This window comes from Oncorhynchus keta, chromosome 37 (assembly GCF_023373465.1).
Source record: "Oncorhynchus keta strain PuntledgeMale-10-30-2019 chromosome 37, Oket_V2, whole genome shotgun sequence".
In the NCBI taxonomy this organism is placed as follows: Eukaryota; Metazoa; Chordata; class Actinopteri; order Salmoniformes; family Salmonidae; genus Oncorhynchus; species Oncorhynchus keta.
Genome location: NC_068457.1, coordinates 10,606,760 through 10,634,363, shown reverse-complemented (window position 1 = coordinate 10,634,363; position 27,604 = coordinate 10,606,760). Strand labels below are relative to the sequence as shown.

General features: G+C 43.5%; 1 protein-coding gene across 2 annotated transcripts in view; it reads right to left on the bottom strand.

Annotated features, from left to right (window-relative positions):
* The window catches only part of LOC118370171 (aryl hydrocarbon receptor), a 105,357-nt gene extending 80,591 nt beyond the window's left edge, over positions 1-24,766 (bottom strand). Inside the window, exons 1-3 of one of the 2 annotated variants that reach the window (XM_035755024.2) lie at positions 24,116-24,766; positions 23,332-23,352; positions 23,017-23,207 (exon numbers count right to left, since the gene is read on the bottom strand). In XM_035755024.2, coding sequence (XP_035610917.1) covers positions 23,017-23,207; positions 23,332-23,352; positions 24,116-24,156 — 253 coding nt within the window. In that variant the 5' untranslated portion in view covers positions 24,157-24,766. The remainder of the gene's footprint in view (positions 1-23,016; positions 23,208-23,331; positions 23,353-24,115) is intronic. The other variant, XM_035755025.2, reaches the window with a different exon arrangement.
* Between the last annotated feature and the right edge of the window lie 2,838 nt (positions 24,767-27,604).

The following is a 27,604-nucleotide window of genomic DNA, read 5'->3' as shown; positions in this document are numbered from 1 at the left end:
AGTTACTACGCTGTACTATTTTAAAGATGGTTACTGTACTAATGTAATTAGTTACTACGCTGTACTATTTTAAAGATGGTTACTGTACTAATGTAATTAGTTACTGCGCTGTACTATTTTAAAGATGGTTACTGTACTAATGTAATTAGTTACTACGCTGTACTATTTTAAAGCTGGTTACTGTACTAATGTAATTAGTTACTACGCTGTACTATTTTAAAGATGGTTACTGTACTAATGTAAATAGTTACTGCGCTGTACTATTTTAAAGATGGTTACTGTACTAATGTAAATAGTTACAACGCTGTACTATTTTAAAGATGGTTACTGTACTAATGTAAATAGTTACTGCGCTGTACTATTTTAAAGATGGTTACTGTACTAATGTAAATAGTTATTGCGCTGTACTATTTTAAAGATGGTTACTGTACTAATGTAAATAGTTACTGCGCTGTACTATTTTAAAGATGGTTACTGTACTAATGTAAAAACAGCTACTGCGCTGTACTATTTTAAAGCTGGTTAATGTACTAATGTAAATAGTTACTACGCTGTACTATTTTAAAGATGGTTACTGTACTAATGTAAATAGTTACTACGCTGTACTATTTTAAAGATGGTTACTGTACTAATGTAAATAGTTACTACGCTGTACTATTTTAAAGATGGTTACTGTACTAATGTAAATAGTTACTACGCTGTACTATTTTAAAGATGGTTACTGTACTAATGTAAATAGTTACTACGCTGTACTATTTTAAAGATGGTTACTGTACTAATGTAAATAGTTACTACGCTGTACTATTTTAAAGCTGGTTACTGTAGTAATGTAAATAGTTACTACGCTGTACTATTTTAAAGATGGTTACTGTACTAATGTAATTAGTTACTACGCTGTACTATTTTAAAGATGGTTACTGTACTAATGTAATTAGTTACTGCGCTGTACTATTTTAAAGATGGTTACTGTACTAATGTAAATAGTTACTGCGCTGTACTATTTTAAAGATGGTTACTGTACTAATGTAATTAGTTACTACGCTGTACTATTTTAAAGATGGTTACTGTACTAATGTAATTAGTTACTATGCTGTACTATTTTAAAGATGGTTACTGTACTAATGTAATTAGTTACTGCGCTGTACTATTTTAAAGCTGGTTACTGTACTAATGTAATTAGTTACTACGCTGTACTATTTTAAAGATGGTTACTGTACTAATGTAATTAGTTAATGCGCTGTACTATTTTAAAGATGGTTACTGTACTAATGTAAAAACAGCTACTGCGCTGTACTATTTTAAAGCTCTCTGAACTACTCTGCTAAATACTGTCACAGAGCTACAAGTTCAACCATGAACACAAATGAATCAATTAACAGTTGGCGCTCACTCTCCTTTGCAGAAACCCTCTTCCCTCCTCTACCTCTTCCTCCCCCTTCCCACAAATCGCACATCATCAATTGAGTGTGTGTGTGACATAAACAGTGACCCGTTAAGTGCGACAGCTTGTGTTGGGGACACACATTCACCCCCCCCCCCAACCCAGACCCCCCGATTCATGAATCATTCATGAAAATTACCCAGAAACACACACACACACAAAAACAGGGGAAGGATTGAACTGCCCACCACCACACCACGGGCCAAAAGAAACCAATGGGACGTGTGAAAAATAGGTATGTAGCTAATGGCCCAAATGAACAAGGTCAATCCCAGTTGAGGTCACAACATCCTCCTGCTAAACCCCATCTCTAACTGTAGGGGAAAGAACATTCTACCTAATCTCAGGTTGTCAGCAGTGACGCAGAGGCGACAAACAAAACATAGGTGAGAAAATGCTGATTCCCGTCCACGGTAAGTAAAGTAAATCTCCCTATATTTTCAAGACATTTTTTCCCCCGCAAAAAGTGGGTAAACACTAAATAGTTCAAGCCCCGAGGCCTACATACAATCTTAAAGCACTACTCCAGGACTGAAGGGAAATTGTACAATATTGAGATGGTTCCCTCATTAGAGGACTGTTCCATTCATGTTATGCTATTTCCCTTCGCCTGTCGGTGAGATGCAGGAACTGGACATAATAGTACATGAGTATTTTAGCCTCCTTGATATCTCTCAGTCATGCTGTGCAGCACAATAACAACGCTGAACGCTTTGAATCACGTTACATGACCCTATATTTAGCTTGGTACTGCGCTACATTATTAAGATTGTGATTAAGGCCATCCTATGCTAATGACATGACGTGAACTTTTGTATAATTTAAATCAAACATGGTAATTATACAGCTAGTATTCCGTGCTATGAGAGAGAGAGAGAGAGAGAGAGAGAGAGAGAGAGAGAGAGAGAGAGAGAGAGAGAGAGAGAGAGAGAGAGAGAGAGAGAGAGAGAGAGAGAGAGAGAGAGAGAGAGAGAGAGAGAGAGAGAGAGAGAGAGAGAGAGAGAGAGAGAGAGAGAGAGAGAGAGATGCTGCCTGGGACACAACACTATACAATGTTACTACAGCGATAATACAACGCTACTACAACGTTAGAGTCTGGTCCCCGATCTGTTAGTGCTGTCTCACCAACTGCTATGGTCACTGTCATGCCAAACATGACCATAGGATTTGGTTATAAAGCACAAACAGATCTGGGGCCATGCTATTTAAACGCTGTACTACGACACTGCACTAGAAAGTTGGTCTACAGCGCTTCCAATTCAAGGAGTGGCAAGGAGTGGAATGATAGCACAAACAGACTGGTACCCAGGCTACTTCCACTCTCCATTCTAGCAGAAGATCAGCGCCTCTCTGGGTGGGGAGGATCGACAACCCTCTACACACACCAGGGAGGCTCAAGATCAGGAAGTAAAAATAGAACAGGTGTAGCTTAGCACAACCCTCACAAACCCTTCCCCATCCAAACCATCCTTAATATTGGAAAACAGAACCACTCGCATAAACAGGACCACTTGCATAAATAAATACATTAACCACTAGCATAAACAACATCTGAAGAGTGCCGTATGTACTGCTACAACACACACACACACACACACACACACACACACACACACACACACACACACACACACACACACACACACACACACACACACACACACACACACACACACACACACACACACACACACACACACAGATGATAATAACATGAACTGAAAAGCGATGTAGTGTTACGTAAGCCCTAATCTGCCTGCTCTCAGATCACAGCAGAGCAGATGGTCTATCCTGGAAACAGTGGTGTTCGGATGCCCATAAAGGGAAATAAGGACACAACAGTGTAAATACAACATTTCACATTTACCAGACCCTCTTATCCAGAGGGACTTACAGGAGCAATTAGGGTTAAGTGCCTTGCTCAATGGCACATCAACAGATTCAAACCAGCAACCTTTTGGTTACTGGCCCAACGCTCTTAACCACTAGAGTGCCTGCAGCCAAACACAACTACAATACAACTTAGGCCAGGATTCAATCGGATCACATTTTGTCTGCTATGCGCCATTTAAAGGTCATTTCCGATTGCGCTGACATATGTATGCAGTGTTTACCGTGAACGCGGGAACATCGCCTTTAAAAGCAAAGCACGTTCGGACTGAAGAACCACTAGAACACTACCTTACTGTTACGCTCTTGTTGTCAATCCCAAACAACCACCAAGTACGCAGTCTTCATTTTTCTTTTTAAATGGAAAACAATATGAAGGTCACAAGTTACAAGATTATGATTTTATGAGTGATTTTGTGAGTGCTTTTGTGACTGACTGACTGACTGACTACCCCAGGTAATACTGAAAGCTTAAAGAGAGAGCGAGAGCTCTCAGTTGAATAGCCTCCACCACACTGGACTGAATAAATCCATGAATGAATCGTGATGACATTCAACCGAGAGGAAAGCACACACACGGCTTAGAGAAATGGTCCAGAAAGAAACCTTGAAGAAGCAAGACGTCCCCAGAGACTAATAAACATGTGTGTTTGGCTTCCTGCCAGATCCCGCTGTGACATGTCCTTGATGCTGTCAACTTGATTAAAATGAGGATGTTTATTTTGTCAAAAGGTAGTAGGTCTCTCGAGTGAGAAAATCTGTTATTTGTTTATCTCTCTCCCTCCCCGGGACTTGTTTCTGATTCTGTCTTTAAAAGCACATACTTTGTTGCAAAGCATTTCCCAAAGGGATATTAAAGTATACTATTACATTCTCTACCTCTTCCAGGCTGTCTTAAAGCATTTAGTTCCTCTGAGGGTGAGGACAGCAGTACAGCATCAACAGACAGCTAACATGATCACAGTACCACTATATCATGGTCACCACAAACACCATTGTTACATAATATGGTTTTAATCAGCTGATCCGATCAAGGACAGTTGAGTAGTGCAGAACATATAACACAGTACAGTTGGAGAGGACCATGTAGCTGGCTAAGAGGACTCCTTTCACTTCCTGGGATACATTTTGATGCTGCAATGAGCTGTAAATTGGCTTACAGTGGTTTGTTGATGACTCGCGTTGCCAAGGTTACCCACTCCAAGCATATATAGCCACGCTGTACCGGACTCAATGAATCCCCCTGGCTGTCAGGGCTAGCTCCCAAATTACACCCCATACCCGAATACGGGTGTAATCTAGTTTGGGTGAGCTGGGGGGGATTTCAGACCCCCATTGCTTAGCAGCTTGACACCAATAGCCTCTCTTCCTGATGTCGGTAGCAGGAGGAAGCTGATTCTGAAATGGTAAGACAGAGCTAAGGACATGCTAAGTCAGAATTGCTTTTTGACCTCCATGGAAGTACAGTCTGGAACACTGGCCTCAGTGTACATGATCATGCTGTAATACAAGAACACATAACTGTGTCTATGACTATGTCACTATGCAGAGTAAGGGAACACCAGGCTTTGAATCCAGCTGAGCCAAACCTCTGTGCGCTGTGCAACACTCGTCACCAACAACAATTCCTCTTTACCAACAAAACACTTCCAAGAACTGATGCATCGGCAATTCCAGTTCCCCTAGGAGTGTCTAACGCTAGCTGACGCTGGATTATGTAGCCTACAGGGCGACACACGCACGCACGCACACGCACACACACATACACACGGCATGGTGGCCCTGATCCTGTTTGATGGACAATACTGTAGCAAGCCAACTGGCAGAACTGACATGGGTTCTCACTGCTTCAATGGTGTGGCAGAGAAAGGAGGGCACACACACGCACGCACGCACGCGCACACACACACACACACACGCGTCATTTGGTGGCCAGAGGGGGCAGGGCAGGCACAGTTGGGGTGGCCCAGCTGAGAGAGAGAGAGGCTCTGGCACTAACCGGACTAATTTATGGATCTCCTGCTTTGTCTGCTGGTTTCATTACACACTAATTATAAAAGGCAAACATCAGTCTGCCTCTTGGTTAAATAAAGCTGTTGATGCTCTGCAACCGTCCGTAGCAGTGACTCCCAACAACGTACAGCATACCACCGTTCTGCCTATGTATCAATTTCAGTCCACCCTATAAGCTCTATAGGCCTACAGTATAACATGTGGGTTCGGGTTACACCAGAAGAGATTAAATATTGATCACATGGACAGTGTTTCCCGGGAGTAAATATAACAAACAGAAGAAGAAAAGGGCCCCGCAATAAACACACAGTGAAAGTGACAGGGATCTGGTGGGAAATAGTCACATAAATCAGTCCATCACTAGGGGGGGCTTTTCCTAACCACACTGGACATCTACTCAAAGAGTTGTCTAAGGAAGACCTGCAACAATATCAGGGACCCCACACACCCCAGCCACAGGCTGTTCACTCCTGTACTGCCTGGCAAGCTGTATCGGAGCACGAGGCCCAGGACAAGCCGTCAGACTGCTGAACACGTGAACCGGGACTGACCATTTGTGCTGACTCTCCACATCTTAGCACACGTGCACTCATTCACACAGCCTCACACATATATACAGACAACACATATACACACACACCGAGACGTACGGTATTTGGCCCGACTACACGTCTGCCAGAAGCATTTATGTGTCAGTCTAAGACGATGTAAACATTGACGTGACCAATAAGGCCCAGGTAGCAGTGAATCTGTCAGTGTGGATTTGTACAGCCTTTCGCTCTCCCTCCACCAGCTCTCCTTCCCAGCGCTTTGCTTTGCTTGGCACGTGTACACACACACACAAGGGCACACACACACACGAGCGCTCGTGCACACATTCACTCTACACACACACATCACAACTGCTGCTATTAAGACATCTATTTATTATTTACTAAACTGCACAATTGAAACACTTTGCTCTCCATATCCCCCTTCCCGACACACGTGTAAATATTGCACTGTAAAATGTGTAGAATGGATTCCTTGTATTGATATTATATTTCATCAGATGTATCCTTTACTACTTATCTTTTTCTATTGTTGTTGTCACATTATCGAGGTGAACCTCCAAGGCAGCCTTTCATTGTACCGTGTGCACTATGCGTATCCTGTGGACATGACAAAAACACTTGACTGGGACCTGGTCAAGAAGGACCTTCATAGGGCCTGGCAATGCTCTGGAGAAGGCTGAGACTGCATGTCATATGTGAATTGGTCCAACAATTAAGTCAGCGGCATCTCGGCTGAAAACAAAATGCAACCCACTGGCAATCGCGCTCCTGCTTCCAGTCATGATGGACCAAATAAATAAATACATTACATGAACAAAACTCTGATCAAAAGAGCACGCTAGGACAACTGAATGTCACAAAATGTCATATCACCATATCAATTTCAGTAGCATAAAGCTTTCGTCACAGCACGTTCCCCTCTCTATTTCGTTTTGTGGAGACTGTTTTCCCTTTCGTTTTTATTGAGGCGCTCTCAGAGTAGCGGATAGCTATCAGGAGACTGCAATGCCTTGTGACAGCTCGGCAGCAGAGCACTGGAACAGTCCCCGCTCAACTCAGCTTTTAATGAGCATTAATTACCACTTAAAGCAGAAAAATGTGTGACTGACACACAATGATCAACAATTTCCTGGCCTTAATAGTGGGTACCGTGGCTGGCACGGGTTCTTGCTCAGATAAGAGTGTCTTTGTCCCAACACTGTCTCTAGTTATTCTACTGTCTCACAAGTCATGGCAGAGAGAGACACAGAGAGACAGAGAGACTGAGAGAGACCGAGAGAGAGACAGAGAGAGAGACAGAGAGAGAGACAGAGAGAGACAGAGAGAGAGAGACAGAGAGAGAGCCAGAGAGAGAGAGAGAGGGAGACAGAGAGAGAGAGTGAGACAGTGAGAGAGACACACTAGGTTATAGGGAGATAATCATACCATCCACTAAATTAAAAGGAATCTAACAGGGCAGAGACTCAGGGGGAATGCTAATATGGTATAAATCTGAACTAATTCATTCAATCGAATTGATCAAAACAGGAGAATTCTTTATATAGTTAAAAATCAACAAGGAGGCTATCTTGACAGATAACAATGTATTCCTCTGTGCCACATACATTCTCCCCTCAGAGTCACCCTACTTCAATGAAGAGAGTTTCTCCATTCTAGAGGGGGAAATTAGTCACTTTCAGGCCCAAGGCAACGTACTGGTCAGTGGAGACCTGAATGCTAGAACAGCAGAAGAACAAGACACTATTAACAGTCATGGGGATAAACACCTACCAGGAAGCAACAACCTTTCCCTCCCCACAGACCCCCATAGAAACAACTATGACAAAGTGAAAAACAAAAACGGAGTACAGCTCGTGAAGCTCTGTCGAACACTGGGTCTGTACATAGTCAATGGTAGGCTGAGAGGGGACTCTTTTGGTAGGTACATCTACAGCTCATCCCTTGGCAGCAGCACTGTAGACTACTTCCTCACCGACCTAAACCCAGAGTCTCTCAGAGCCTTCACAGTCAGCCCATCTCCCAAAAAGCAATTAGTAGCCAAAAAATACAATCTCTTTTTTCTCTTTTTGCCTTCAGCAATGAAGGTGTACATTTGGCTGTTTGGAACATAAACTTTATATTTGACAAATTAGCCTCCTTGGCTAATCTAAAAAAGCATTAGAGCAAACCAGAAATAACAGATAATGAAAAATGGTTTGATAATGATTGCAAAAATCTAAGAAAGTCATTGAGAAATATATCTAATCAAAAACACAGAGAACCAGACAACAAAAATATACGCCTTCAATATGGGGAAACACTGAAGCAATACAAACACACCCTGAGAAGAAAAAAGGAACAGCACATTAGAAATCAAACAAACCTCATCATGAGGAATTGGCTATCCAAAATGGGGATATGTGGAGAAATCACTTTGCAAACCTCTACAGCAATATAACAAAGAGCCCAGAACAAAAGGATATACAAGAAAAATTACAAATCCTTGAATCAGCAGTCAAAGACTATCAGAATCCTGTGGATACCCCAAATACAGAAGTATTATTGGAACAACTATGCACTCTCCAACCCAAAAAGGCCTGTAGTGCTGATGGTATTTTAAATGAAATGATCAAATATACAGACCACAAATTCAAATAGGCTATACTCAAACTCTTCAACATTATTCTCACTGCAGGTTTTTCCCCCGATATTTGGAACCAGGGATTGATCACACCAATATATAAAAATTGAGACAAATTTGAGCCAAATAATTACAGAGGAATTTGCGTTAACAGGAACTTGGGGAAAATTCTCTGCAGTATTATAAATAGCAGACTACATACTTTCCTTGACGAACAAAACGTCCTGAGCAGAAGCCAGATTGGATTTCTAAAATATTATTGTACAACAGACCACATATACACCCTCCACACTCTAATTGATAAACAAGTAAACATTTTAATCATTTTAGTCAATAAGATTCTTGCTACGTAAGCAACTTTCTGAACATTCGAGACGTGTAGTCCGCTTGTCATTCAATTTCCTTGCATTAGCGTAGCCTTTTCTGTAGCCTGTCAACTATGTGTCTGTCTATCCCTGTTCTCTCCTCTCTGCACAGACCATACAAACGCTCCACACCGCGTGGCGCGACCACCCTAACCTGGTGGTCCCAGCGCGTACGACCCACGTGGAGTTCCAGGTCTCTGGTAGCCTCTGGAACTGCCAATCTGCGGCCAACAAGGCAGAGTTCATCTCAGCCTATGCCTCCCTCCAGTCCCTTGACTTCTTGGCACTGACGGAAACATGGATCACCACAGATAACACTGCTACTCCTACTGCTCTCTCCTCGTCCGCCCACGTGTTCTCGCACACCCCGAGAGCTTCTGGTCAGCGGGGTGGTGGCACCGGGATCCTCATCTCTCCCAAGTGGTCTTTCTCTCTTTCTCCCCTTACCCATCTGTCTATTGCCTCCTTTGAATTCCATGCTGTCACAGTTACCAGCCCTTTCAAGCTTAACATCCTTATCATTTATCGCCCTCCAGGTTCCCTCGGAGAGTTCATCAATGAGCTTGATGCCTTGATAAGCTCCTTTCCTGAGGACGGCTCACCTCTCACAGTTCTGGGCGACTTTAACCTCCCCACGTCTACCTTTGACTCATTCCTCTCTGCCTCCTTCTTTCCACTCCTCTCCTCTTTTGACCTCACCCTCTCACCTTCCCCCTACTCACAAGGCAGGCAATACGCTTGACCTCATCTTTACTAGATGCTGTTCTTCCACTAACCTCATTGCAACTCCCCTCCAAGTCTCCGACCACTACCTTGTATCCTTTTCCCTCTCGCTCTCATCCAACACTTCCCACTGCCCCTACTCGGATGGTATCGCGCCGTCCCAACCTTCGCTCTCTCTCCCCGCTACTCTCTCCTCTTCCATCCTATCTTCTCTTCCCTCTGCTCAAACTTTCTCCAACCTATCTCCTGATTCTGCCTCCTCAACCCTCCTCTCCTCCCTTACTGCATCCTTTGACTCCCTATGTCCCCTATCCTCCAGGCCGGCTCGGTCCTCCCTCCCGCTCCGTGGCTCGACGACTCATTGCGAGCTCACAGAACAGGGCTCCGGGCAGCCGAGCGGAAATGGAGGAAAACTCGCCTCCCTGCGGACCTGGCATCCTTTCACTCCCTCCTCTCTACATTTTCCTCCTCTGTCTCTGCTGCTAAAGCCACTTTCTACCACTCTAAATTCCAAGCATCTGCCTCTAACCCTAGGAAGCTCTTTGCCACCTTCTCCTCCCTCCTGAATCCTCCCCCCCCTCCCTCCTCCCTCTCTGCAGATGACTTCGTCAACCACTTTGAAAAGAAGGTCGATGACATCCGATCCTCGTTTGCTAAGTCAAACGACACTGCTGGTTCTGCCCACACTGCCCTACCCTATGCTCTGACCTCTTTCTCCCCTCTCTCTCCAGATGAAATCTCGCGTCTTGTGACGGCCGGCCGCCCAACAACCTGCCCGCTTGACCCTATCCCCTCCTCTCTTCTCCAGACCATTTCCGGAGACCTTCTCCCTTACCTCACCTCGCTCATCAACTCATCCCTGACCGCTGGCTACGTCCCTCCCGTCTTCAAGAGAGCGAGAGTTGCACCCCTTCTGAAAAAACCTACACTCGATCCCTCCGATGTCAACAACTACAGACCAGTATCCCTTCTCTCTTTTCTCTCCAAAACTCTTGAGCGTGCCGTCCTTGGCCAGCTCTACCGCTATCTCTCTCAGAATGACCTTCTTGATCCAAATCAGTCAGGTTTCAAGACTAGTCATTCAACTGAGACTGCTCTTCTCTGTATCACGGAGGCGCTCCGCACTGCTAAAGCTAACTCTCTCTCCTCTGCTCTCATCCTTCTAGACCTATCGGCTGCCTTCGATACTGTGAACCATCAGATCCTCCTCTCCACCCTCTCCGAGTTGGGCATCTCCGGCGCGGCCCACGCTTGGATTGCGTCCTACCTGACAGGTCGCTCCTACCAGGTGGCGTGGCGAGAATCTGTCTCCTCACCACGCGCTCTCACCACTGGTGTCCCCAGGGCTCTGTTCTAGGCCCTCTCTTATTCTCGCTATACACCAAGTCACTTGGCTCTGTCATAACCTCACATGGTCTCTCCTATCATTGCTATGCAGACGACACACAATTAATCTTCTCCTTTCCCCCTTCTGATGACCAGGTGGCGAATCGCATCTCTGCATGTCTGGCAGACATATCAGTGTGGATGACGGATCACCACCTCAAGCTGAACCTCAGCAAGACGGAGCTCCTCTTCCTCCCGGGGAAGGACTGCCCGTTCCATGATCTCGCCATCACGGTTGACAACTCCATTGTGTCCTCCTCCCAGAGCGCTAAGAACCTTGGCGTGATCCTGGACAACACCCTGACGTTCTCAACTAACATCAAGGCGGTGTCCCGTTCCTGTAGGTTCATGCTCTACAACATCCGCAGAGTACGACCCTGCCTCACACAGGAAGCGGCGCAGGTCCTAATCCAGGCACTTGTCATCTCCCCGTCTTGATTACTGCAACTCGCTGTTGGCTGGGCTCCCTGCCTGTGCCATTAAACCCCTACAACTCATCCAGAACGCCGCAGCCCGTCTGGTGTTCAACCTTCCCAAGTTCTCTCACGTCACCCCGCTCCTCCGCTCTCTCGACTGGCTTCCAGTTGAAGCTCGCATCCGCTACAAGACCATGGTGCTCGCCTACGGAGCTGTGAGGGGAACGGCACCTCAGTACCTCCAGGCTCTGATCAGGCCCTACACCCAAACAAGGGCACTGCGTTCATCCACCTCTGGCCTGCTCGCCTCCCTACCACTGAGGAAGTACAGTTCCCGCTCAGCCCAGTCAAAACTGTTCGCTGCTCTGGCCCCCAATGGTGGAACAAACTCCCTCACGACGCCAGGACAGCGGAGTCAATCACCACCTTCCGGAGACACCTGAAACCCCACCTCTTCAAGGAATACCTAGGATAGGGTAAGTAAGGGTAAGTAATCCTTCTCACCCCCAACAAGATTTAGATGCAAGTGGCTGTTCCACTGGTTGTCATAAGGTGTATGCACCAATTTGTAAGTCGCTCTGGATAAGAGCGTCTGCTAAATGACTTAAATGTAAATGTAAATGTAAGTAAACCAAAACAAAGGCAAAATCTACTTGTGTTTTGTAGATTTCAAGAAAGCATTTGATTCAATTTGGCACAAAGGTATTTTTATAATAAACTAATAGAATGTGGTATTGGAGGGAAAACATATGATTTTATTAAATCAATGTACACTAAAAACAAATGTGCGGTTAAAATTGGCAACAAGCAAACAGACTCCTTCTCTCAGGGACGGGGAGTGAAACAGGGCTGCCCAATAAGTCCAACACTATTTAACATCTACATTAATGAATTGGCAAAAACATTAGAAGAATCAGCAGCACCTGGTATCACCCCACACAACACTGAAATCAAGTGTCTGCTGTACGCAGATGACCTGGTGCTGCTGTCTCCCACTAAAGAGGGGTTACAGCAGCACCTAGATCATCTTCATCAGACCTGGGCTCTGACCGTTAACCTAAAAAAAACCAAATATAATGATATTCCAAAAAAGGTCCGGAAATAAGGATGACAAATATAAATTCTATTTGGACACAGTTCTATTAGAACACACCAAAACTACACATATCTAGGACTAAATATCAGCAACATATATATTTTATATATAAATATATATTTTTTATTTTATTTTTTGATATGTATATTTTGACAATGTAACAGGTAACAGGTGACAGCATTCCCTCCCCCACATGCCCCCCTAGGCACAACTATGACAACATAACCAACAAAAACGGGTCACAACTCCTGCAGCTCTGTCGCACGCTGGGTATGTATATAGTCAATGGTAGGCTTCGAGGGGACTCCTATGGTAGGTACACCTATAGCTCATCTCTTGGCAGTAGTACTGCAGACTATTTTATCACTGACCTCAACCCAGAGTCTCTCAGATCGTTCACAGTCAGCCCACTGACACCCCTATCAGACCACAGCAAAATCACAGTCTACTTGAACAGAGCAATACTCAATCATGAGGCATCCAAACCAAAGCAACTGAGTAACATTAAGACATGCTATAGATGGAAGGAATGCAGTTTGGAAACCTACCAAAAAACAATTAGGCAACAACAAATTCAATCCCTATTAGACAATTTCCTGGGTAAAACGTTCCACTGTAATAGTGAAGTTGTAAACTTGGCAGTAGAAAATCTTAACAGTATATTTGGCCTCTCAGCTCTCTATCAAATCTAATAATCTCAAATAGAAAACTGAAGAAAATGAACAACAATGACAAATGGTTTGATGAAGAATGCAAAAATCTAAGGAAGAAATTGAAAAACCTATCCAACCAAAAACATAGAGACCCGGAAAACCTGAGTCTACGCCTTCACTATGGTGAATCACTAAAACAATACAGAAATACACTACGGAAAAAGAAGGAACAGCACGTCAGAAATCAGCTCAATGTCATTGAAGAATCCATAGACTCTAACCACTTCTGGGAAAATTGGAAAACAAACAGCAACAGGAAGAATTATCTATCCAAAATGGAGATGTATGGGTAAACCACTTCTCCAATCTGTTTGGCTTTTAGGCTCTATAACAAAGAATAAAGAGCAAAAGCATATACAGGATCAAATACAAATCTTAGAATCAACTATTAAAGACTACCAGAACCCACTGGATTCTCCAATTACCTTGAATGAGCTACAGGACAAAATAAAAACCCTCCAACCCAAAAAGGCATGTGGTGTTGATGGTATCCTTAATGAAATGATCAAATATACAGACAACAAATTCCAATTGGCTATACTAAAACTCTTCAACATTATCCTTAGCTCTGGCATCTTCCCCAATATTTGGAACCAAGGACTGATCACCCCAATCCACAAAAATGGAGACAAATTTGACCCCAATAACTACATTGGGATATGCGTCAACAGCAACCTTGGGAAAATCCTCTGCATTATCATTAACAGCAGACTCGTATTTCCTCAATGAAAACAAAACAATGTACTGAGCAAATGTCAAATTGGCGTTTTACCAAATTACCGTACAACAGACCATGTATTCACCCTGCACACCCTAATTGACAACCAAACAAACCAAAACAAAGGCAAAGTCTTCTCATGCTTTGTTGATTTCAAAAAAGCCTTCGACTCAATTTGGCATGAGGGTCTGCTATACAAATTGATGGAAAGTGGTGTTGGGGGTAAAACATACGACATTATAAAATCCATGTACACAAACAACAAGTGTGTGATTAATATAGGCAAAAACACACACATTTATTCCCACAGGGCCGTGGGATGAGACAGGGATGCAGCTTATGCCCCACCCTCTTCAACATATATATCAACGAATTGGTGCGGGCACTAGAAAGGTCTGCAGCACCCGGCCTCACCTTACTAGAATCTGAAGTCAAATGTCTACTGTTTGCTGATGATCTGGTGCTTCTGTCACCAACCAAGGAGGGCCTACAGCAGCACCTAGATATTATGCACAGATTCTGCCAGACCTGGGCCCTGACAGTAAATCTCAGTTAGACCAAAATAATGGTGTTCCAAAAAAGGTCCAGTCGCCAGGACCACAAATACAAATTCCATCTAGACACCATTGCCCTAGAGCACACAAAAAACTATACATACATTGGCCTAAACATCAGCACCACAGGTAACTTCCACAAAGCTGTGAACGATCTGAGAGACAAGGCAAGAAGGGCATTCTATGCAATCAAAAGGAACATAACATTCAACAAACCAATTAGGATCTGGCTAAAAATACTTGAATCAGTCATAGAGCCCATTGCCCTTTATGGTTGTGAGGTCTGGGGTCCGCTCACCAACCAAGATTTCAACCAAATTAGATCCAGCCAAATCATGAGAAAACAAAAAGATCATTACTTGACACATTGAAAAGAATTAACAAAAAAACTGAGCAAACTTGAATGCTATTTGGCCCTAGACAGAGAGTACACAGTGGCAGAATACCTGACCACTGTGACTGACCCAAACTTAAGGAAAGCTTTGACTATGTACAGACTCAGTGAGCATAGCCTTGCTTTTGAGAAAGGCCACCGTAGGCAGACATGGCTCTCAAGAGAAGACAGGCTATGTGCTCACTGCCCACAAAATGAGGTGGAAACTGAGCTGCACTTCATAACCTCCTGCCCAATGTATGACCATATTAGAGACACATATTTCCCTCAGATTACACAGATCCACAAAGAATTCAAAAACAAACCCAGTTGATAAACTCCCATATCTACTGGGTGAAATACCACAGTGTGCCATCACAGCAGCAAGATGTGTGACCTGTTGCCACAAGAAAAGGGCAACCAGTGAAGAACAAACACCATTGTAAACACAACCCATATTTATGCTTATTTATTTTCCCTTGTGTACTTTAACCATTTGTACATTGTTACAACACTGTATATATACGTAATATGACATTTGTAATGTCTTTATTCTTTTGAAACTTCTGTATGTGTAATGTTTACCCGTTAATTTTTATTGTTTATTTCACTTTTGTATATTATCTACCTCACTTGCTTTGGCAATGTTAACACATGTTTCCCATGCCAATAAAGCCCCTTGAATTGAATTGAATTGAGAAGGAGGAGGGAACACGTAGGTCATCCTGTATCTATTTCAACATTAAGCTACAGTACAGCTTCAACAAATCGACAGTAAGACTCTCTCTGGCTGAAATTGTTATCATGCTCAAAGTTGACCTAAAAGCTGGCAAAGCAATTAAGAAAACTGTAAGCTGTGTTGGCAGGGGTCTGTTTTCCTCTACTCCTCACGTAAGACGGCTTGATCTGCATGGAAGCTTCAGTCTGATAAGTGACCAGGGCTGAGCTCAGTTCAACACACACACTGGCACGCACGTAGACACACTGGGCACTAGGTTCGGGCTTAGCCAAAATAAACACGGCCATTGTTGTGAAAATATGGAGGCCTGTGGCTAGAGCAGGGTGTGTGTCTGTGTGCGTGAGCGGGTTCATTGATGGAACATAACAGTGCTTCGTACTCATACGTACGCACGCACGCATACACACGCACGCACACGCACGCACACACACACACATGCACACATACACTCACCTAATTAGCAGGAATGCATTCTATGGGATCAGGCATACCAGACAGTTTTTCCAGGAATTAAGAAAAGCTTGTTGACAGTCTGATGGTGTAAGGTAAAGAGCAGGAATTTGGAGAGAGAGCGAGAGAGCGAGAGAGAGAGAGAGAAAGAGAGAGAGAGAGTGCGAGAGAGCGAGAGAGAGCGAGCGAGAGAGAGAGAGAGAGAGAGACTATTAGTTCAGTTTCTTCTTCATCTGCTAAATCTCATTATCTCTCTCTCTAATAGCACTGGGCACTACAGTAGGTTGAACCATGAGAAAATAGGTCAGTTGATGGGAAGGTACACTCTGGTAATCACACCAAAGTGACCTTTTAAGACCAATGTATTCCTGGACTGGCTACCTTGACATAGCAGCACAAGACTGGCCCTTTTGTGTCCACAAGGTTTGATTCTGGTGCTGCTGGAGTTTTTTCACCCATATCCCTTCTTCTTTTCCTTTTCAAAGGAATATATAAGTGGATTAACCCTGTTGTTTTTAATTCCAAAATAATTTAATCCTCAACTGCTCCTTTTCAGCGTATTGTAATGACAGCACATTGGTAGGAATACATTGAAAAACAAAAGAGACACTTTATTTTGTGGCTCAGTTATGAGAAGAGCTGTTGAACAATATACTTATAAAAGCTATATTCAAGCCTTGGAACTGAACTGTCTAGTGCAGTTTCTTTGTTCGTTTTTGCTCTCTAGCCATCCACTTATTTTGGCTTTTTAACTAGTTTCACATACATCTGTCCTGTTCTCTGGCTCCGTGTGGTCCACATCCATTACTTTCCCATTGGCTCAAAGTCAATTCATCATGGACCAGTCATAAGCTCCTTAGCACAGGGCCTCCTCTCTCTCATGCAAAATCACAGGGAGTTCATTTACCAAAATGACCTGGAACCGTCCTGGTTGAGACTCATTCAAATCAATCGAACCATGGAGGTAAAAACACACCAGATCTACTCTACTCCGGCCACTGAGGTTGAGCTATCGTTGTAACTCAACACAAAGCCAAGGCTGTGCCGTAAAGCTGTCTTAAGACAGTCAGGCACATTTGTAACGCACGTTGAGTGGGGAATCCATCCTTTGTGAGCGAGACAACCGTGGCAACGGTCTGCGGGAGGCCTTTACAACCGAGTGTATAGAGGAAACGTGGAGATACACTCAATTAAACAGAGCTTAGAGAGGAGGCAGGCACAGGAGGGGGCGACCGGGTTAGTGTGACGGCACAACGCAACCAGGAAATACAACAACACCATCATCACCTCATCTCCTCTAGTTGGAGAGACATCGGAAAAACGGTATCCAGTCCGGAGGTTTCCAGTCCCCAGTCTCCGGTCCATAGACAGCCTCCAGTCCAGAGCCTCCATAGACGGCCTACAGACCAGAGCCTCCATAGACGGCCTCCAGTCCAGAGCCTCCATAGACGGCCTACAGACCAGAGCCTCCATAGACGGCCTCCAGTCCAGAGCCTCCATAGACGGCCTCCAGTCCAGAGCCTCCATAGACGGCCTCCAGTCCAGAGCCTCCATAGACGGCCTCCAGACCAGAGCCTCCATAGACAGCCTCCAGTCCAGAGCCTCCATAGACGGCCTCCAGTCCAGCGCCTCCATAGACGGCCTCCAGTCCAGCGCCTCCATAGACGGCCTCCAGTCCAGAGCCTCCATAGACGGCCTCCAGACCAGAGCCTCCATAGACGGCCTCCAGTCCAGAGCCTCCATAGACGGCCTCCAGTCCAGGGCCTCCAGAGATGGCCTCCAGTCCGGAGCCTCCATAAACGGCCTCCAGTCCGGGGCCCGCAGCGAGGGTGCCCAGCCCAGGGCCCGCAGCGAGGGTGCCCAGTCCGGGGTCGGCGAAATGGGTCCCCGCATCAGAGGTGCCAACAAAGTGGGGTGAGCCAGTGGTGGAGCGGGGTCTGCGTCCCGCACCTGAGCCGCCACAGTATAACACAATCTCAACACCTCTTTCAAATGACTAAGAACATTCAATAAGGAGGGCACAACGGTTGATAAATGAGTTTCAAATATCTTCTATTTACTTAGTATATCCTCATGTCTCTGAGGTTGCTTGAGGCATCATAGGCATCACTTACGACCAGTTTCATCTGAAGTATATTTGTAAATATTCTCATAATTTAGTCTACCAATATCCAACTTTTAGGGCTCTATTTTAACAAACCTAACACAATGATTAATCTAAGCGCTGGCGGTAGCACTATAGGTTCTGAGGGGGGTGTGAGAAATATTTATTTGCTATTTTCACACCCGGGAATTATGAGTACAATAGCTGGCGGTGGCGTGAAAGGGCTGGGTTTTGATGAATAAATAAGTTGTAGATGTGACGAGGACTTGGCAACACACTGGCTTAATACGGCATGCTTTTGTCTCATGTTCTGTAGGTTATTGACGTCTTTGCGTTGTCAACTCCAATTCTGCTGGGAGCACGGAATATTCTTGTCCTGGTCCATTGTGGATTGATACTACAGTTAAATAGCATAGGCTACAGTAACGAGTAAAAGCAAAAAAATAAACACACCAAAAAACGTTCTCAATAGCCTACGTTGGGAGTGTTGGCAGCCAACATTGTTGTAATTGGCTTCAAGAGCCTACATGTCTTTACGCATTGCACTTCTCCTCAAGTAAGAAATACTAGGCTCCCATGAATTGTATTGTATGTGTGAGGCACGTTCTCAAATAGCAAGATATAGCCCAGGCCTACCTTTGATACCGCATTACAGGACTGAATCATTTAAATACGTTTTGGAGGAGAGTGTCTTTGTTAACCCGATGAGAGGCGCTCTTTGGAGATGGGGGTGGATACTGAACAAGTTAAATGAAGTATGCGGGTCGGCATATGTGTGCAGTATATTTTCAAGTCAAGGCACTCTGACGAATGAAGCATTAAACACCTTTTACTGATGGGCTATTTCGCAAGACCGGGATAAAAAAAGACATGACGCATTGCTGTTGATGTCACGGCCGTTAAAAGAAGAGGACCAAGGTGCAGCGTGGTGAGCGTACATTCTCTCCTTATTTGGAAAATGACGCCGAACAAAACAATAAACACGACAAAAACAAACCGTGAAGCTAAAGTCTAAGTGCCCTAAACAAAGTCAACTTCCCACAAACACAGGTGGGAAAAAGGACAGCCTAAGTATGGTTCTCAATCAGAGACAACGATAGACAGCTGTCCCTGATTGAGAACCCTACCCGGCCAAAACATAGAACTACACAACATAGAACATTGAATACCCACCCCAACTCACACCCTGACCAAGCCAAAATAGAGACATAAAAAGGATCTCTAAGGTCAGGGCGTGACAGTTGAACCAGGCTTAGTAGCCTAGGCTTAGGGTAGCAGGGGGCTAAATATGAAATGGAAAACAATATTTCTAAATAGGATCGGGTCAGAAGCATGATATGTTAAATGGCTTCTCTCGTTCCATTGCACTGTGTACACACAGTGTACTAGCACATAGAGGCTGCTGCCTGCATACAGACTTGAAATCATTGGCCACTTTAATAAACGGAACACTAGTCACTTTAATAATGCTACTTCAATAATGTTTACATATCTTGCATTTTCTCATTTCATATGTATATACTGTATTCTATACTCTCTATTGCCTATGCGACTCTGTCATTGCTCATCCATATATTTATATATTCCATTCCTTTCATTAGATTTGTGTGTGTTAGGTATTTGTTGTGGAATTGTTCGATATTACTGCACTGTTGGAAATCGAAGCACAAGCATTTCGCTACCCTCGCAATAACATCTGCTAACCATATGTATGTGACCAATAAAATGTGATTTGATTTGATTTGACACTAAGGCCTAAATGTTTTTAAGCACAACATTCGCACGTCTATACAAATTACTAGGCCTCTGTCAATTGTATCGTTGCCTATGTTTGAGGCAGGTTTAAAAACGATATATCAGCAGTTGATATGGAGGACTGAATAGTTTGGAGTAGCGTGTCTTTGGTAATCGAATGAGGTGCATTGTGAATAATGAAAATGTATGAGGGGAAAAAAACGACAAAATATTTCAAAGCACTCTCAGTAGGCCATTTGAAACCCCTTTATTCATAGGTTACCTGGATAATGGCCAGGATATAATACGCACCTATGCGATGCTGTTAAACCAGTCTCGATTAAGGTCAGGGTAGGCTATGTTTGGTTTTTAATCAAACGAAATGAAATTGGGGGAAAACAATTGTTTTCGAGGACACACTTCAAATATTGCCACTCCTACCACCTCAGCACAAGGGAGATGATGTAAAGACAGATAAATTGCCGAACATCGAGTTAGGGCTGGAAAATGCCGTGTGCCAGTGATGACGAAATTGCAGACTAACGTGCGTTTGACACTTGCTCCTCCTTAGCACCAGAAAGAAATAGCGCTTTAGTGTGTGAACATGTCTTTATAAACTGGTCTTTACACAATATTCAATTGTCACCACATGAATGATTTTCGACACTAAGCTGCACATCTACATCTAGAAACAGCTCAGCTGAGTCATGTCACAGCTTAATATTTACATGTGACTCATTTATCAGACGCTCTTAGCCAGAGGGACTTACAGTAGCGAGTGCATGCATTTTCGTACTGGTCGCCCTGTGGGAATCAAAGCCACAACTCTGACGTTGCAAGTGTCACACTCCACCAACTGAGCCACACAAGGCTATTACCATGACATTAGCAAAACATGACCAAAAAACTCAAATAAGTCAGGCTTTACGGTCTGGCTTAATTGTTTCCATCCTTATGTGACCAATACCCACACACCCACCCTTCCTGTCTCTCCCGCTCCTTATCCCTCTCCCTCTCCTTATCCCTCTCCCTTATCCCTCTCCCTATTCCTCTCCCTTATCCCTATCCCTTTCCCTCTCTCTCATGACCACTCCTTCTTTGTGACAGAAACCCTGTACAGATTTCCCTATGTGTACTCCAATGCCACTCTGAATATCTCCAATGGTCAGACTCATTAACAGCCTCTGTCAGACTCAGGGCACAGTGGCAAAACCATTGAACTAATGATCTACCAATGTTAAATTATGTACAGTGCGAGGCTACTTGTACCTCAGTCAACCACCCATTGGTCAAAACCTATAAAAAGAAAGCCACGTCGCATTCCATTACCCAGAATCCTCAGCCATCCTACTGCACAGCACAAATGCTGTGATGACTTATTAGTTGCCAGTTGAATCTAAAGAGCTATGCTGGCATGTTGCTAAACTTCCATTTAAAAATCACACAAGCTCTTCACTAAAAAAAGCCTGTAAAACACAACATAGCTCATCTAATCCCTGCACATCAAATAGCATTTTTCATATTTTCACTTCACATAAATAATGGTTCACTACAAAGGCTACACAAGAGTGGTATACCCATGTTGTACCCTTAGTTTGGGTGAACTGGTGCAAAATGGTGCCATCGAATGCAGGAACACCCACAGCTATATTCTGTAACTAGGTTATATAGTAGCTAGCCGTGCTCTATTCAAAACATGTGATCAGATTTGCATTCTTCCTTCAAGTGTTACACTGTTTATGTTCATTTACATTGCTGCTGATGTAATGCAGGTATACCATTCAAAGTGTTCAATCCATTTAATCAAACACACCTTCTTCCATTTACATTTAACCCATTGTTGATCTATTAGTGTAACATAACGCGTCACGTACGTCAGTCAGCAGTGACTTTTATCCAAAGAGACTTACAGAGACGAGACATGTTCACGCGTGATCATATTGCTGATCACAGGGAAAACCGCCACGGGGTGACTCAGGAGGACCCATCATACCCCATTACATTTAGCCCTTTAGTTCTTCTCCCCTCCTTTCATTCTTTCCAATATCCTCCTCTCCTCCAGTTTATGTTAAGCAGTATGGTGGAGGGGAGGGAAGGAAGGGACTTCCTGGGAGTGTCTGCTCCTGGTATATTCAATTCAAATAACTCCCTGTGGAGTCCTCTCAAATAGTAACCCTGTTATTGTCTCTCCACAGACACACGCGGATCCAAACGCAAACCTCCAATCTCCCCGTCCACTTCCAAATAGACGGAGGGAACCTACGTGACGTTATTCAGTTATTCAGATGAAATCTCTTAAAACCATAAACATTGGGTAGTAAGGTCCAGCAGTCATTGAGGTGAAACATGTCCACAATATTTTAGCTTTGTTCCGGTGTGCCTTGAACATTGAAGATAGTCCCCTAAGCAATCTCAACCCTGCCCTTCCCTCCTAGCCTCTCCTCTCCTCCGCAGCTATGCACTTTCCATTCCCCGTGTAGCATCTTCAACACGGCTCTTACCCACGGCAGAGTCGGGGTCATGCCCACTGTTTCCATTCGACTCACCTCAACAACCATTTTAAAATCGACTGTCTAAAACAAACATTTTCCTCCCTCCGTCTTATAAATGATTGAAGCTCATTTCCTTTCAATTATGCATGACGCATCACCAGCGCCAGAACTCAGCGCCGGCCCTGCAGCATCATCCTAAGACAGGAAGGACTGTAAAGGTGTGATTCGGACATAGAAAGTGGATAGAAATATGTTTCTGTATGCCATTGATGAGTTTATTGAGTAGTTCAGTACTGTCTTTGCATCATGTATGTGGTGTGTCTTGGGAAGAAAATGTGATAGGATAAGGCGTTGTAACATTTCTTAGAAAGACCTCGCCAAGACAACACATTTATTTAACACATTTAGAAGGAATTGGTATCATACAATCTGATACCTTATTTTCAGCACAAAGTCCAATTTCAAATAAATAATATCATATCATATATAATAACTAAAACCGCCACACAGTTACCTGCAGCCAACACACACACACACACACACACACACACACACACACACACACACACACACACACACACACACACACACACACACACACACACACACACACACACACACACACACACACACACCTGAGAAGAAGTTCTTGGTCCTCAGATAGCTCACGCTGAGCCGTAAGATAGAGAGTTTATCCAAGCTGGAGGTGACCTCCTCTGGGAAGGGCAGTAGACTGGCCAGACGGTCCAACTCAGAGTTCAGACGGTCCCGGTGGCGCTTTGATGGGTTAGACTTGGTCCCTTCAGATGGAGCTTTCTGTTTCTCTCTGAGCAGGAGAAGAGACATGGGGTTTATTAGGGAATCACAGAGGAAATTACGAAGCCAGTAGGCTAATTCTCTCAATATTAATAAGAAGGTAAACAGTGGACATATTACCACTCAGTACTCACTTTTGGTCTTTCACTTCGATGCTAAATGATAAAGCATATAATTAAATATTGGTATTAATAATAATAATATAAGTTTAATAATAAATAATCATCATATCAATAATAATAACAATAATAACAACAATATGATTATAATTATGTTCTTATTTTCTTATAAGTTTACTTATTATTTTCGCTCCTATTTAGCTTATTTTTTAAACAGTTATAGATAAGCAACAATAACACTGTAAATACAGTGTGAAAAAATATTAATAGTCAAGATACAAGTACTTGAACGTTTCACACGATGCATTAATGGCACACTGAACTATGAAAAATACTGAAACGAAAATGAATACAAAAGGCCTGAGAATGATGAGCACGAGCACTGCGTGCCCTGCACCTGTGCCCGGAGTATTGGCATGGGTTCGTTTGGATTCGAATGGAATCATCTCTCTCCCATCTGAATTGAACATCACTTCAACCATTTTACCTCATCATGATTTAGGAGTCAAATGAAGTTTTTTTGTTATTTTTATTTAGGACATTATGCATCATTATCCTGACACAATATACTATATAGGATAAACATACTGCTTATAATATACAAATATAAATATCCAAATCTGTCTGCACCAAAGAATATTGAAGATATATACATGCTATTTGGATGGATCGTGAGTGACTATCATGTCATATAGCGTTGTTTCATATATTATCAAATAATAAAAAATAATAACGTTATGGTGTGCCATTTTAGTTCATTGTGCAAGCCAATGCAACGTTTTAAAAAACTCTCACTTACTCTCTTTGCACCGGTTTTCTTCTTTTCCGTCCAGCATACATGGTTGAGGCTTTACTGCGGTATAGCCGAATTATTCAACGTTAAGTGAAGACCGAGCCGACCTACATAAACCCGGTAATGGTTGTCTAATAACCCATCTACTCATCCCCAGATCTTGTCCAGAAGGAACACTGTTTTCAAGAATGGATCAAGCAATGCACCGATGAATCAGTCTTCTTGTCCTACATCAATGACGTTGATGTTTGTCAGGCGGTTCAAATAATTACGGCCACAAACTAATACTGACAACGATTGTATAAACGCTAATGCATGCAACTAAACACCGTATCACAATGAAATAGAGTTTCCCAACAAATAACCAATGCTAAATTGACATTCGTCAAAAAGTGTCAGCAGCAAGTGCATCCCTTCCGCCGTGTTTAACCGGTGCGTAAAATGCTGTTGACACCCGATATTAAATGCCTTCCTCGTCATGCAAAGTCCATGTCATCATTCGTTTCGAAACAAACTTAAAATTAGTGGGAAAAAAATAGAAGAGGAAATAATAACGACATTGAAATATGGTGCCGTTTTTTCGCTAACGCATCTTTGCAAATCTCCTCTTGTGGCACGAGCAGCTAAAGCGCGCTCTCAAACTGAGCCCACAACCCCCTTCACAACCCAGTTAGGCCGGGGTACACGCATTGGACTGGACTGACCAGGAAACCCGCACAGATTTGTGCAAGAGCGCGCAAGGATCAGAGGTGGAGGCGCGCGAATCAGAGGCCTTGAGTTAGAGGGCGCGCGCAAGGATTAGGCCCCAGGTTAGAGGGCGCGTGCAATTAACATAAATTGGATCAGCACAAGGGCCCATTTGGTCACTGGCACAACTATTTGTGAAGTTGGTTGGCTATTAGGCTATGCAATTATATATTTAGTGAAGTTGGAAAACCTTTCAGAAGTTTAAATAAATAGACAGGTATAACTAAATCTTGATTTGCTCATTTTAGTTATGCCCTTCTATTACTAAAATAACCACGAGGACCTTTCCTCAGGTGAAATAAGGAAACTTCAAAACCTTCCAAAAATATTTTTTTCTTTCTTTCTTGTAATAGCCCCAATTTCTTTTTCCTGTTTCAGTCCAGAGTTACCAAAAAAGTGAGTTGTGTGCAAACATGTAAAACCAGAAGGCTTGTGGTAATGTTCTGTGAGTATGCTCCCTCTAGTGACCAAAATGAATATGACATAAAACCGTTTCATAAATGGCTGGGTCAAACTACTACTTCTACTTTTACAGATGACATAACATGGCATAAAGTAACATAGCATAATGTAACATAACATAGCATAACATAACATACATATTTGAAACATGTAGATCTTTACAGATAAAATAATGATTGTAAATAAATACTCCAACTGCTCCCTCTCCTCCTATCCTGTGGGGATCATGAAGGCCCTCAGGCATACCGTATCAAAAATATGCAAACATAGAGCAAATCAGAAGGGGGCAAATAATTTTTCGCCGAACTGTAGCTTATTAACAGAATATTCCAAATGTACCACAGAAAGGGTGAAAAATAAATGGGAGAGGGATCTTGGGTCCCAGATCACAGAAGATCAATGGTCTGAAATGAATGAGCAATCCCAGAAAGTTTACATTAACACAAGATACAAGCTTTGTCAGTACAATTGTATTCATAGAGCTTTATCTTACACCTGAAAGAATGAACCTCTTGTCCCCACACTGCCCTCGCTGTAAAACAGAGACAAGTTCTCCATTACATAGGACATGGGCCTGCTCTGAACTTGGTAGCTGGAGATTGGAAGTATTTTACACAAGGTCCTTCATAGGGAAGTACATCTAACTTCCATGATGAAGATCCTTGGTGATCTATATACGATTTACAACTCACCTCTCAGAGAATTAAGAATGTATTTATTTAGCTTCGCTATGACTGAGGCCAAAATATGTATAACTTTTAAGTGGAACCATGAGGATCCTCCCCATATCACTCAATGGATTAACGAGGTCAGCCACTAGAAAAAATAACATATGATATGCAAGGTGTCCCACAGTCCTTTCATAAAACTTGGGATACCTGGATAGCATACATAGAGCCATTATAACATTTGATCATTGTTGGGTGTATGGTGTGTGATTTGAGGTAACATCTTGAACAGAGTACCCCAACTGTTGGCATGCGAATGGTTTTATTTGGTCTCCCAAGTTTACTGAGCAAATAAAATGTCATTTGAAATCTGTTGAAATCTGTTCACAAGTATTCCCACGGATAATAGAGACATACTATACTGTATGTGATTGTAAACAAATAATAATAATGAATAATAATTTATTGGATTCAAAAAGCACTTTTCTACCAACTGAGGCACTCAAAGGGCTTTACATAATAGGGGGAAATTTTAGCACCCACCTCAGCGCAGCGACTATTTTTGTGCCAGAACGCTCACCACACATCAGCTATCAGGTGGAGAGGTGAGGAGTGATGTATGCCAATTAGGAATGAGGGGAATGATGGAATGTGGCCAGGATGGGAATTTAACCTTGACACCGGGCTGAATAACCCTTCTTACAATAAGCGGCATGGGACTTTGAATTGCCACAGAGTCAGGACACCCGTTTTAACATCCCATCCGAAAGACGGCTGTCACATCTGCTCCTGCTCCTCCCCTCAGGCGTACGACGTTGCCAGAGTACTAACCACCGGTCCTGGGATTCATCATTACGCACACCTGGCACTCAACATTACGCGCACCTGTGAATCATTATGATTCACACCTGGACTCCATTACCTTCATCATTTCCTCCCCTTTATATGTCACTCTTCCAGTTTCATTCACCAGTTGATATTGTTCTTGTGTGTTGGCATTCTGCCTTATGTTAGTGGCGTGTTTTTGGATTCGTTGTTTTATTAAAATGTCTCACCTGCTTCCGACTCACCGCCCCGTCATCACAGAATACCATCTCAAAATATGGAAGCAGCAGGACAACCAGACATCTCCCAGACGATCAATGAACAAAGTGACCTTCTTCGTCAACACCATGACTAGCTGGCTCAACTGGGGACGGCCATGGAAGATGTTCTCCGCAGTCCACAACGTCTCAACAGCGGAGGATATTCTAGAGCCAGTCTACCCAACGAGTCAGCACACTCAGCCCATTCAGCAACCAGCTAAGGTCAGCGACGCCCGTCTATCCCCCCCGGAGAAATATGAAGGGACACCATTCAAATGCCGTGGCTTCCTCCTTCAGTGCTCCCTCTATTTCGCACATCAGATGGGAGCTCCCACCACCGAGATGTCTAAGCTTGCCACGGTTATTTCTCTGCTGACTGGGCAGGCATTGGAATGCGCTACGGCCGTCTGGGAGGTAGGAGAGGAGGAGCTTGAGTCTTATGAGTGGTTCATGACTCTGTCTAAATGTATTTTCAATCATCCCGAGGAGGGCAGAGAGGGAGGTGAGTGCCTGCTTCTGCTCCAGCTCCAGCT